Genomic DNA, 13,105 nt, shown 5'->3' on the forward strand with positions numbered 1-13,105 from the left:
GATATGCCCTCGGCCTTGCACTTTTACACACACAGAAATGCACATGGCCTTACACGCGTGCGCACGCACACAGCGAGGAACGCACTCGGCCTTGCACTCGCACCCCGAATTGCACACGTGTGCTCCCGCTCCCCAGGTAAACACACGCCCGTCCCCCCGCCCGCAAGCCGAGCGCGCGCCACTGGGGCCGGCCCCGGGCCCCACCCCGGCCGTGCCTCATTGGCCGCCCCCGGGGCTGCCCCGGCCCCCGCCCCCCGCCCCCCGCCGGCTGCTCCGTGTCATTTCCTCCTCCTCCTCCTCCTCCTGCCGCGGGAGCCCGGCCCACCCGCCCGCCGGGGCCGGGGCCGGGGCCATGGAGCCGCCGGGGGAGCGGCCCGGGAGCCGCCCGCCCGCCTTCCAGTACGTGCACGTGCAGCTGCAGGGGGGCGCGCCCTGGGGCTTCACCCTCAAGGGCGGGCTGGAGCACGGGGAGCCCCTCATCGTCTCCAAGGTACGGCCGGGCGGGCGGGCGGCAGGGGGCGCCCCGGGCCGGCTGGAAACTTTTGTCCGGGAGCAGCAGCCGGGGGCCGGGCCGGGCGCACGAGGGGCGGCGCTCGGGCCCCCCGGCATCGGTGCGCGCCCGGCGGCAGCCCAGGGCCCTGGTGCCCTCTCCGTGCGCCGGGAGCGCCTGGCGGGCCGGGGCTCGCTGTGGCCGAGGGAGGCTGGTAGCGGCAGGGCCGGAGGACGGGCCGGGCTCCAGCCCCGCAGAGCGAGGTGTGCGGGGAGCCCATCCGCCGCCCGCGGGGGCACTCGGAGCTGGAGGACTCGGGCGGGCCGGGGGTGTTTTGGGGTGGCCCTTTGGAGCCATCTGCGCAGCCTGGGGCGCACTGTCCCTCCCTGACCAGCCTGGGCGCCTTCCCCCGCGGTTGGCCCGGGGGGTGTGGGGGATTCTCTGGCCTGTGTTGCAGGCGGGCTCCGCAGGTTGCCCCTTCGGCTCTGTGAGCGGATGAGCTCCGTTATCTCTGCCTGCCGGTGGCTGGGGTGGCCCCAGGTGGCTGCCAACAGCAGCGGTGAGCACAGGCCACCCCCTTGCTAACATCACTGCAGGTGTGGCACAGCCCTGCCCCGCTGCAGAGGCGAGGGGGGCGGCCTGCAGGCTCAGGAAGGTGGCAGGGCGTCGGGTTGTGCTCAGCCCAGACGTGCAACCCGGCCCGGCAGCAGCTCTGCGCTTCATTTCTTTTCGTTCAAGTGCAAGTTTAGACTTCGGACTCGGGTCCGTGGTTGGGGCCGTTTGCTCCGTGCGGTTTGCAACGAGACGCCGCCTCTGAGTGGGGTGGGAACTGCCAGAAAGGGCCCTGAAAGGGAGGTTAAACAAACCCTGAGTGTGGCTCGCGGAGTGCGTGGTGGACACATGACTGTTAATTCCACACTCAGGGCTGGGCCGGCTTCCCCCGCGCCATGGAAAGGGCCTAGCCCTGCTCAGAACCGTTCCAGCTGGCTGACACTGGAGCTTGCTTTATTACTTGCTTAAAATGCAGCAGGCCCTGGTGCAGGTCAGGCGGTTTACGTGCAGGGCCTGGGGGTGCGAAAGGGAGCTGGGCGGGTAGGTCCTGGGGTGGCTGTGCTGTCTGCAGCAAGCGTGTTGGGCGTGCTGGGGCTCGGGGAGCTGCGCCCCCCCCCTTGCCGGGAGGAGGGCAGAGGGCACAGGGACAGGAGAGGCTGCTCTGGGAGTGGAGAGCCGCTTCTGCGTGGATGCTGAGCTCCCGAAGTGCCCAGAGCTGGGTGGTTGGTGGCAGGAAGCTGAACGGGGACCAGCATCTGAGAAGTGGACCCCTATGGGGGCTGGGCTGGGCTGGGTGGGAGGGTGTGAGTGGGGATGCCACAGAGCCGGGTGTCAGGCAGATAATCCGCCCGCAGAGATGGGCTGGCCTGGGTTGGCGTCTGCCTGGGGAAGGGCTGGAGAGCAGTGGGGGGAATCCTGGAATCCCAGGGCTGGAAGGGACCTCAGGAGGTCATCAAGTCCAGCCCCCGGCCCAAAGCAGGATCAACCCCAACTAAATCATCCTAGCCAGGGCTATGACAAGCCAGGACTTAAAAACCTCCAGGGATGGAGATTCCACCACCTCTCTAGGTGACACATTCCAGTGCTTCACCACCCTCTGGTGAAGTAACTTTTCCTAATATCCAGCCTACACCTCTCCTGTCCCCTCCGTCCTGACCCGGCTCAGGCTAACTGTCTTGCCCCCGGTGGTGAGTGTGGCACAGAAGGTGCAAGCTCCGACTCTTGCTGTCTGCCCCAGAGGGTGGTGCCCAGGGCAGCCTGGCAGGATTCTGGCACATGCCGGGTTGCCTGGGACCCAAGGAAAGGATCTACGCTGGCAGGGCTGGGGGCAGCCCCCCGTGGGTTACTCAAACCATTCTAGCTCTCAGCTGGCTGGGCTGCTCACCCCACTCTTCCGCTCGGCCCTGTGGGAGCTGCCCTGTGGAGACAGGCCAGCGTCCAGCCAGCCACAGCCTCTGCTGCTCTGAGGCAGGGAAGAGCTCCCAGCCTGCCTGGGCTAACGGCAGCCCACAGCGTGCAGGGGGAAGTGTCCCTGGTCCCTGGGATCTAACATGGGGGAATAAACCTTCCTGGTGCAACCTCCTCTCACCCGTGCTAGCCATGGGCCATGTTAAGCTCCTTGAGTGGCGTGGCCTGGCACGCTCGCAGGCCCCTCCCTGGGATCCTGGCGCCCATGTCTGCGGCCCTGGGTTCTACCGGTGCCCTTGCAAACTGGCCTGGCTCAGGTGTGCCCCCCACTGCCAACAGCTGGCTGGAGCGTGAGTTGGAGCTCGTGCTCGGAAGGCGGCCTTGGTGAGCCCTGCCAGGCTTTCGTCCAGCGCGCCACCCCATACCAGCTGCGCTTGGTGTCTGACTGGAAGGCAGGGCAGGGCTGGGGGTCCTTTCTTCTGGGCGGGGTGGTCTTGGCATGCCTGTGCTGCAGCAGGCCCAGGGTCATGAGCCAGCGATGGCCACCTGGGGCTTGCCTTTCCCAGGGACCCCTCGCTCTGGGAGGCTCCCAGAGTTTGGAGGGGTCCGGTGGGTTGGGCTGGGGGTGAATCACCTGGGTGCCTGCAGGTGGCATAGGTACCCTGCAGCAGCTAAGAAGTGAGGGAGTTTCTTGGGTCCCCTCCAGACCAGACTGTTCTCCCCCAAGTACCTGGGGGTCCCTGGCTCACTCCTTGGCCGGAGCATTGCCCCCCTGGGGGTTCCCCCAGCCAGTGAATGGGTGGTGAGGCGAGGGCAGTGCCCAGGCTGGCAGTGCTGTCGTGGGAGGAGGCTGCTCACATTTGCAGGGTGGTGAGCCAGGCAGTCTCCCCACGGCACCTGCCTGTAAGTGGCTGCGCCGGCTGGCTGAGCCGGTGAACCCTACGCGCCGGGTGGGAGGGCGGGAAGGCAGGCGCCGCTCCCAGCTGCTTTCCCTGGTGGCGCTGGTAAGGAGTGCCACAGGCCCCCAGGGCGGGAGGGCACATGTGATCCTGGCCCGCAGGCAGCCCCAGCCCTAGTTCGGCACCTGGGGAGCCCCCGGGCTTGTCTCCTCCCGTGGAAGCTGCGACCTTGTCAGAGGCTGCTCCGTGCTGGGCGGGGGGGTGCCCTGGGGTCTCCTGAGCACCGGAGCCAGATGTCTTCCCAAGCCCTCCTGCTGTGCGATGGGCTGGCAGCTGGCCCGGGATCCTGGTCCCGTGGGAGCAGCAGTGTGCTGCCAGCCCAGCCTGCACGGCTGCTCCCTCCAGGGTAGCTGCTGGAGGAGGGCCCCAGGCGGGTCAGCCGCTTGCACCGATCATCTCGGCTGGTGGGTCTCTCCCCAGGCTCACCCCGGTTAGAAGCTGATCCCGGAGCTCTGGGCTCCCGTATGTCCTCGTCTCACTGCCGGTGGTGGGGACGACCCAGCCCCTGGGCCCTGCTTCGTTCCCTCTGGCCTGTGCCAAGTCCCCAGGCTGCTGTCCCTCGGCACCCACTGTGGGGCTGGGACCGGCTCTCCCAGCTGTGAGGGGTGCCAGGCTGGGCAGCTGCTCTTGTGGCCCCGAGGCCGAGGGAGGCCACCAGGGAAGCTCTGAGTGGTGCGTGTTCCCGCCCCAGCAGTTCCCATTGGCTGGGAATCACAGACCTGCCTGGCCACTTTGGGCATAGTCTGGGAGCAGTGGGGGGAAGGCGGGAGCCTGCCTGAGTGCCTCAGCTGCACTGCCTAGGACCTGCCTTCAGCCCCCTCCACTGCTCTCCCACCCCTGGGCCAGCCTGCTCCCCAGCCAAACTCTGTCCCAGAGCCCCCTCCTGCACTGCAGCTGAGGGGAAGCCCTGAGCCCCAATACCTCTGCCCCCCCCGTGAGGCAGTGAGTGTCCCATGACTGAGTTTTAATCTGGATCCCTGGTGCAGGCAGTGCCCTAGACGTGTGACTCCCCCCACGCGCACCCTGCCGGCTCCCCTCGCTCCCGACCGGCATCTTCCCCCCCCCCACCCCGGCTGGGCCGGCTCCCCTCGCTCCCGACCGGCATCTTCCCCCCCCCCACCCCGGCTGGGCCGGCTCCCCTCGCTCCCGACCGGCATCTTCCCCCCCCCCACCCCGGCTGGGCCGGCTCCCCTCGCTCCCGACCGGCATCTGCCCCCCCGCCCCGGCTGGGCCGGCTCCCCTCGCTCCCGACCGGCATCTTCCCCCCCCCCCCCGCCCCGGCTGGGCCGGCTCCCCTCGCTCCCGACCGGCATCCCCCCCCCCCGCCCCGGCTGGGCCGGCTCCCCTCGCTCCCGACCGGCATCCCCCCCCCCCGCCCCGGCTGGGCTGGCTCCCCTCGCTCCCGACCGGCATCTTCCCCCCACCCCCACCCCGGCTGGGCCGGCTCCCCTCGCTCCCAACCGGCATCCCCCCCCCGCCCCCGGCTGGGCCGGCTCCCCTCGCTCCCGACCGGCATCTGCCCCCCCGCCCCGGCTGGGCCGGCTCCCCTCGCTCCCAACCGGCATCCCCCCCCGACCCTGGCTGGGCCGGCTCCCCTCGCTCCCGACCGGCGTCCCCCCCCCACCCCGGCTGGGCCGGCTCCCCTCGCTCCCGACCAGCATCCCCCCCCCACCCCGGCTGGGCCGGCTCCCCTCGCTCCCGACCGGCATCTTCCCCCCCCCCACCCCGGCTGGGCCGGCTCCCCTCGCTCCCAACCGGCATCCCCCCCCCGACCCCGGCTGGGCCGGCTCCCCTCTCTCCCAACCGGCATCCCCCCCCCACCCCGGCTGGGCCGGCTCCCCTCGCTCCCGACCAGCATCCCCCCCCCACCCCGGCTGGGCCGGCTCCCCTCGCTCCCGACCGGCATCCCACCCCGGCTGGGCTGGCTCCCCTCGCTCCCGACCGGCATCCCCCCCCCACCCCGGCTGGGCTGGCTCCCCTCGCTCCCGACCGGCATCCCACCCCGGCTGGGCTGGCTCCCCTTGCTCCCGACCGGCATCCCACCCCGGCTGGGCTGGCTCCCCTCTCTCCCGACCGGCGTCCCCCCCCCCCGCCCCCGGCTGGGCTGGCTCCCCTCGCTCCCAACCGGTATCTTCCCCCCCCCCCGCCCCGGCTGGGCCGGCTCCCCTCGCTCCCGACCGGCGCCCCCCCCCCACCCCGGCTGGGCCGGCTCCCCTCGCTCCCGACCGGCGTCCCCCCCCCCCCCGGCTGGGCCGGCTCCCCTCGCTCCCGACCGGCATCTCCCCACCCGCCCCCCCAGCTGGGCCGGCTCCCCTCGCTCCCGACCGGCGTCCCCCCACCACCCCGGCTGGGCCGGCTCCCCTCGCTCCCGACCGGCGTCCTCCCCCCGGCTGGGCCGGCTCCCCTCGCTCCCGACCGGCGTCCTCCCCACAGCTGGGCCGGCTCCCCTCGCTCCCGAACGGCGTCCCCCCCCCCGGCCCCCGGCTGGGCCGGCTCCCCTCGCTCCCGACCGGCGTCCCCCCCCGCCCCCGGCTGGGCCGGCTCCCCTCGCTCCCGACCGGCGTCCCCCCCCGCCCCCGGCTGGGCCGGCTCCCCTCGCTCCCGACCGGCGTCCCCCCCCCCGCCCCCGGCTGGGCCGGCTCCCCTCGCTCCCGACCGGCGTCCCCCCCCCCGCCCCCGGCTGGGCCGGCTCCCCTCGCTCCCGACCGGCGTCCCCCCCCCCCGCCCCCGGCTGGGCCGGCTCCCCTCGCTCCTGACCGGCATCTCCCCCCCGCCCCCCCGGCTGGGCCGGCTCCCCTCGCTCCCGACCGGCGTCCCCCCCCCACCCCGGCTGGGCCGGCTCCCCTCACCCGACTGGCAGCCCCTCCGGGTGTTTCCAGCGCATTGGCTGCCGTTCATTTCGTGGTTTGTCTCTGTCGTGGACACACCTGGCTATTTCTGACCCGGGAGCAGCGTGTGAGCGGGAGGCGGAAGCCAGCGTGGGACCTCTGCCCCACCCAGAGCCGGGGGGTTTGCTGTGCTTGGCTTTGAGCGGTGAGCAAAGGGGGGTGGTGCAGCGCTGGGGTGGGGCTGTGCAGAGCTGGGGGCCCCGCCTGCGCAAGGCTGCGGGAGCGCTGGGCAGGGGAGAGCGGCGTGACACTGGGGACAGAGAAGGGGCCCAGCCCTTGGCATGGTTGGGGGTGGGGGGTCTGGTCATCAGGGGAAGCTCGCCCCACAGCGGTGGGTCCATTCGGGTGCATGCGTCCAGCAGCAGCAGCACAGCACTGCGGTATCTGAGCGCCTGGCAGCCACCAGTGGGCCCCGCAGTGCGGTGCTGCAGGACCCCCTTGTCCCAGACTGGGAAACCGAGGCACAAGAGGTAGTCTGTGGCTGAGCTAGGGCCCAAAGCCTGATCCCTCGAGGCCTAGCACTGAGGTGGGCAGCCCTCTGACCAGGGACAGTCTCTTCGTGTTCAGGGGGGTCGTGCCCCTGGCGGAAGCCCCGGAGGCAGGGTCAGAGACCCCCCTTATTCAGTGAGCCTGCTGAGAAGAGCCATTGGGGCTTGTGGGCAACCCCTGCTGTGGCTAGCATAACCCCCGGTGCTCTGCTCCTCCTGCATGGGCAGCCCCGTCGGCGGGGCAGGGGCTGGCTTGGCCCTCCCCCAGGCCTGGCTTTGGAGCAGGGTCCCTGGGGGGGGCTGAGGGGCCCCGCTCTGTTGCTGTGGGTTCCCCAGAGCAGCTCGGGGCTTTGCTGATGCAGCTGCCCCCTGGGCAGGGAGCTGGGCCTGGAGCCTAGCTGGCTCCCTGGCTCCCCATGCTGTGTGCCCAGCCCTGTGCCCCTGCTGCCCTGCTCTGTTGGTGGAGGGTGGTCCTGGGGGCCTGGACCGCAGGGGTCTGTGCTGGGCAGCAAGGTGCCCTGTGCTGCGCTGGCGCAGGGGCCCCTGGCAGGAGACCAGAGCCATGCTGGCTGGGAGCATTCGCCTGCTCACAAAGCGGAAGAGCTGGGGGCACCGGGGGGCTCAGCCTGTACCAGAGGTGGCTCCGTCCCTGGGCAGACAATGGTTCTCTTTGCCCACCTCCGGGCTGGCAGGTAGCAGCTGTTCCATGGCAGGGCAGCGACTGGCCCAGGAGGCCTGGCCCGGGCTGGAGTCTGGCCAGACAGCAGGGTGGGAGGCTGGGGGGTGCCTGCGGCTGGCTGGGAGCAGCCCCTGAGCTGCGCTGCAGTACAGCCGGCCTGGGCCCTGAGGCCGAGGGCACAACTGTCTGTGGCCCTGCCAGGCTGGCTGTTGGGCTCCCCACGCCCATGGGGCCGGGAGTCTGGGGGGCTCAGGCAGCCAGAGAGCCTCACTTAGAGCCGCTCCCCACTGGGCCAGTTGGAATTGCCTCACGTGGGGAGCTCCCAGGCGCTGGAGGAGACCCACTGATGACATCAGTCCAGCGGCTAGACGCCCGCGTTCGCTGCAGCCCCGTGGCCGCCTCCGCCCGAGGCCACTGGCCACAGAGATGGGGGTGCCCCACGGCTGGGCCACTCCCCCTAGAGCCCATTGGATTGGCCCCGTACCAGTGCACCCAGACTCACGGGGGATGTGCTCTGGCCGGAGGCGCCTGGACTGGTTCTGGGGGTGCTGGCGGGGGCAGGGGGTGTGTAGAGCCGCTTCTGATGCCCGTTGATGGCGCTGCAGCCGCTGGCCCAAGCTGTGTCTGCCGCGAGTGAGCCCTGTGTCGCCCAGGGCGTGGCAGGTCTGTGGTGCGGGACAGAGTGGGACGTGGGTGTGTGGCACAGGCCGTCGGGCCAGGAGTGCCGGCGTGGCAGGGGCTGGGGATGTGGAGTGCATGGTGCAGCTGGGACGCCACCCGGGGCTGCGGGGAGAGGCAGGGCATGAGGGGTGCCAGGAGCAGCCCCCCAGCTTGGAGCTGCGTGTGAGCAGGCCCTGGCATGGCCGCTAGGGGGCAGCATGCGTGCCCGGCTGGGCTGGGCTGGGCTCGCTCCGGGGACGCCGGCTCGGGGCGCCCAGGCTGGGTTTGGCGGCAGCGGGGCAGCTGAGGGGGCCGGTTCCCCATGGAGCCGGGCTGCTCTCTGAGCTCTGGTACCCTGGTCCTGCCTGGGTGGGAGTCGGGGAGCAGGTACAAAGGCTGCTCCGGCCGGGCTGTGCCCTCTCCTGGTGTGGCGCAGGGTGAGGTCCGGCTGTGGCTCCCCGCTCCTGCCGACGGGTGACCTCGCTGAGGGCCCGGGGAGCCCTGTGCCCCCATGTCCCTATGCAGAGCAGGGAGGGGGACCCGGCCCCCACGGGTGGGGGGAGCGAATTCTCTACCCAGACTTGCGCGGCCAGGCCAGGCGTGCCCCAGCAGGTTACCAGCTGCTGGCCCTGGGAGCTGGTCTCTCGTGGTGCCCGAGGGCAACTTCTGCAAGAGCCCTGGAGTGGAGCAGCCTGCGGTTGGCGCTCTGAGGGGGTGCCCCTGCTCGGTCCGTGCGCGTGCCCACCACGCAGATCCTGCAGAGACCGCGCCTGCTTTCCCTGCCGCCTGGCTGCTGCTCACGCTGCCAGCTCAGGGCAGCGCCCCGTGCCCTCGGCTTCCCAGTGTGCATGCAGAGGGCCTTACAGCCCAGGCCGTTCGTGCTCCGTGGTGTGGTCCTGTCCCAGCCCTGCCTCCACCCCCGCCAACTGACAGCACTGCCCCCTGCCCTGCCCCCCTGCAGCTAGCCAGCTGGCTGTGGGTCTGTCCATGTGCTGGGGGGGAGCCAGTCGCCAGATCTGGGGCTGAAAAGCAGGTTTCTGCCAGCTCTGATTGGCAGAGTCCCTGGGGGGGTTTCACACAAAGTGGGGTTTGTGGGGATGTGATCCGCCTGGTTAGGGTGCACATCCTACTGTCCTATAGGTGCACGGGGCAGGTGCCTCAGGTTCCCTAGGCACAGCATCAGTGCAGTGGTGACTTCTCCACGTTGTCAGTGGGCCTCCGTGGCCGTCTGTAACCCAGGCAGCCAGGTGACCCCTTTCTTCCCCAGGAAACGGGACCGAGGGTGGGGAGGGGCCTGGCTGGTTTAATTGGAACAGGGCCGTTGAGTGGGACAGTCTGGTCTGGCTGGAGAGGGAGGGGGCCAGGGCCTGACTCGGGGACCCCTCTGGGCCCCTCTCCCCAAGAGGGGCTGTTCTGACGGCTGCTGGTTCCTGGGCTGACCAGTCTGTTCCACGCTGGGTCCCTGTCGCCCGAGAACCTCCTGTTCTCCCTGCCGGCTGGTGTCCCATCTGCCTGCGGGTGGGGGCAGGGCCCGGGGACCCCCCCCTCCATGACAGGTGCCTCTGCAGCGTGGAGCTCGGGTCGCCTGCTGGTTCGAACGAGTGTCGGGCGTGGGGAGTCTGGGACCCGTGCGCTGAGGACGCCCGTCGCTCAGCCGGCTGTCAGCGTCTGCTGGGGGGTGCCGTGTGCGGGAGGTCAGACTGGGTGCTCCTTTCTGCCTTTCAGGTTTGAGCTCTGCTGCAGCCCCTGGCTCCCGACTCGCAGCCCCTGCTGTCCCAGCCCTGCTCCCCACAGCTCTGCTGTGCACCTTGTGCCTCATCTGCAGACGCTGTTAACCAGCCCTACCCCAGGCAGCCCCCTCACTCCTGACTCGCAGCCCCTGCTGTCCTGGGCTTGGGCTCCCTCCCCCAGCTCTGGGGACAGCTCCCTGGCCAGCAGCCTCCAGAGGGGCCTCACAGGGCAAGTGACTGGAGGGGTCCCTGCCCAGGGCAGGCTGAGCTGTTACCTTCCCTGGTCTGGGGCTCAGCAGGAGCTGGCACTGCCTGGGGCAGCCCCCCCCCGCCCCTGCCGTGCGTCCAGGGATGGGCACACAGACCCTGGAGCCTGCCATAGCCTGGCTGCACCGTTCCCAAGAGTCCCTCTCCTCCCCAGCCAGCCACTGGCTGGGAGTGCCGGCTGGGGCGGGACCGTGCCGGGCTGTCCCCTCATCTGGACTCTATTTCAGCAGCGCGCCGGCAATGGCAGGAATCCGACGCTGGGAACCGGAGCCGTGTTTGTTTTCTTTCCCGGCTCCCAGCTCTGCTCTGGCTGGCGGGAAGCAGGACTTTGGGCTGGGGAGCACCGGGGACCTGCCGCCTCTGGGGGCTCTGCAGCACTGTGGGAATTCCGTGCTTGGCGCGTGGGCCGGGGCTGTGCTCTCCTCGGAGCCGGTTGGCCTGGATCCCAGCTGGCAGCCGCAGGAGCTCTGCCGTGGAGGTGAGGCCTCGGGGCAGGCCCTGGAACATGCTGGAGCCCCACAGCTGACTCTGGCTAGCGGGGACCCAGAGCCCAGCTTTGCGCATGTGCCGGAGCAGGGCCTGGCCTTCGGTGCTGTGCTGGACCAGGGCTCGGCCCCGCCGCAGCCCTGCTGTCGCTGGGGGGGCAGTGGGAATGGCCCCTGGCTGAGCCGGGGGTGGAGCTGCCCCTCCCGGGAGGGGCTCAGGCACCGTGCCTATGGGAGTGGAGCCGGTTTACCCAGCTGGAAGAGGATTTTCAGCCGCAACCACATCCTGTTTGGGGCTGAGCCTGGGCAAGAGCCAGCAGCTGTGAGCTGTGCCCGGCTGGAGCGGCTGTTCTAGTGCCAGAGCCTGGCAGGGGAGCCCTCCCCCGTGTGTGCCATGGTGCTGGGGTGGGGGTGGCCGTCGGGCTGGGCTCCCTCGCCTGGCTGTGGCACGAGCGTGGGTCAGAGCCTGGGGGGCATGGCCTGGACCTGACCGGACGTTCTGCCCCCAGCCCGGGTGGCATGCTCGGAGATCCTGCGCGGGATGTGGGAGCAGAACCGGAGACCGGACGTGCTCTGAGGGCCTGGCAGGATGCAGTGAGGCCGAGCAGAGCATTGGCCTCCCAACTCTTCCTGTGTCTGCGCACGTACCACCTCTTCGTGCCTCAGTTTCCCTTGCTGCAGTGGTGCTGCGCTCTAGTTACATGGGCACTGGGGTGGGGCTGGGTAGCTGCTGCTCTGGGCGTGCAGTGAGTGGTGGCACGACAGCCCTGCGGGGGCTGTGTTGGGAGCTGTATGAGTGCAGAGGAGGCTCCAGGCAGCCTGGCGGGGGGGTGCAAGGCCTGGCCCCCCCCTTGCTAGTGGTGCGCTTTGTGGGTCGGGTGTCAGGCCGTGTGGGCGAGGGGGGGAAGGAATATGCAGCTAATCAGAAGTTCTCCGATGAAATCGTCTGTCCCCCAAGAAGCCTTGCGTGGCTGTCGGGAGGCGACCCCGTTTCCCCTGCCTCATGGGAGCTGTAGTTTGGGTCCCTCCGGCAGGCCTGGTGCTTGGGCCTTGAGGCACTGGGGCGGGGGGGTGTGTGCCTGCACCTCGGGGCATCGTGGGAAAACTAGTCTGCATGCAGCAGGGCCAGCCCCAAGCGACCAGCTCTCCCAGGTCAGCCCCACGCTGGGGCGTTCGGCAGGCAGTCAGGCTGGCGAGCTGCGCCCTGCCCTGTGCAGAGCTGGAGGCGCAGAGTTTCCCAAGCAGAGGCTGAGCGTCTCCCTTTGTCACAGGTCTCGGAAACCCACCTGGTGCCGCTGGGCGGAATCCGGAGGGTTGGCCACTGTGACCCCAGCTGCTACAATGGCCGTGGGGGTGCTGGGGAGAAGGCCCCCTCTTTCTGAGAGGTTCTAGAGGTGGTCAGGCAGCTGGGTCCTGCCAGCATGGCAGCCGCAGGGACCCAGCCGGGGGCCCCTGAGGCGGGAGGCGGTAGCGGCTCTTTGGGTGAGACCCGGGGGTTCCCTGGTGCCTGGGGGGCAGGTGGGCTGGGCAGGGATGCTGCGAAGTTGTCTTCCTGGCTGGGAGGGGAGGCCTTTGGGCTGTCTCCTGCCCTGCGGTGGTTTGAGGCCATCTCTCCCCTTGTGCTGGGGGCACTCTGTCTTGCTGCCTGTAGCTCCAGGCTCCAGCCTTGACCCTGGACCTGCCCTGCTGTGCCCAGCTCCGTGCCTCTGGGGCTGGCGACTGCGGGTTCCCATCCCGTCTGCTGCTCTGCGTGGGGAGCCACCGGCCACGCCGCTGCGCCCAGGGGTGGGCCGGCCTGGGCAGTCTTGCCCTTGTTTGCATCAGTGCGGGCTGTTGCCCCATGCGGGCAGTACTGCACCCCTGTCTCCAGAGCGCATGCAGCCGCAGGGACCAGCCTGTGCCAGCGCCAGCGCCAGGGCTGTTTCTGTGCCGTGGCTGCTCTCTGCTGGCCAGGAGCCAAGGCCCCCATCTGTGCCGCCTGCCGATGGGTGAGCTGGGCACAACCGGCTGCTGAGCGTGGCTGGCCAGCCCGGGGCGGGAATGCCCAGTGCCTCTGGCCCCTCGAGCCCACGTCTGCCGCAGGCTGGCCCTGCTGCTGCCGGGCCGGGAGCGCTGGACGCGGGGCTGGTATTTCAGCCGCACAATGAGGCCTTGTGCTGCCCCGACGCCGCTGGGGAATCTGCGGGGAGAGCGAGAGACATTTCTCAGCTTCCTTTCTGGGCTGGGAGCCGCATGTGACCGGGGGGGGGAGGGAGGCAGGCCGGCCACACCAGGCCCAGCTGGACTGCCCCGCTCGGTGCGCCTCCTGCCCAGCCTGGAGCAGCGGGCCCCCGGGCCCTGACCCGGCTGCCCCCGGACCCAGCAGCAGCCAGTTCGCCTTGGTGGGCCTGCGCGCACGGGACCTGGGGAGAGCGGTAGGAGCCCCGGTGCACAGCGGCCCGGCCCCGAGCCTGCTGCGGCAGGGCAGGGCAGGGCAGGGCCCCACTCTCCGGCTCGGGGC

General features: G+C 70.5%; 1 protein-coding gene across 3 annotated transcripts in view; it reads left to right on the forward strand.

Moving 5' to 3' along the window:
- The first annotated feature begins 325 nt into the window (after positions 1–325).
- SHROOM4 (shroom family member 4) overlaps positions 326–13,105 on the forward strand; it is a 34,968-nt gene continuing 22,188 nt past the window's right edge. Inside the window, exon 1 of one of the 3 annotated variants that reach the window (XM_075007584.1) lies at positions 326–490. In XM_075007584.1, coding sequence (XP_074863685.1) covers positions 353–490 — 138 coding nt within the window. In that variant the 5' untranslated portion in view covers positions 326–352. Of the gene's footprint in view, positions 491–10,490; positions 10,599–13,105 lie in introns of those variants that run through there. The other 2 variants (XM_075007587.1, XM_075007585.1) reach the window with 2 other exon arrangements.

Source organism: Carettochelys insculpta, chromosome 13 (genome assembly GCF_033958435.1).
Source record: "Carettochelys insculpta isolate YL-2023 chromosome 13, ASM3395843v1, whole genome shotgun sequence".
NCBI classification, from domain to species: Eukaryota; Metazoa; Chordata; order Testudines; family Carettochelyidae; genus Carettochelys; species Carettochelys insculpta.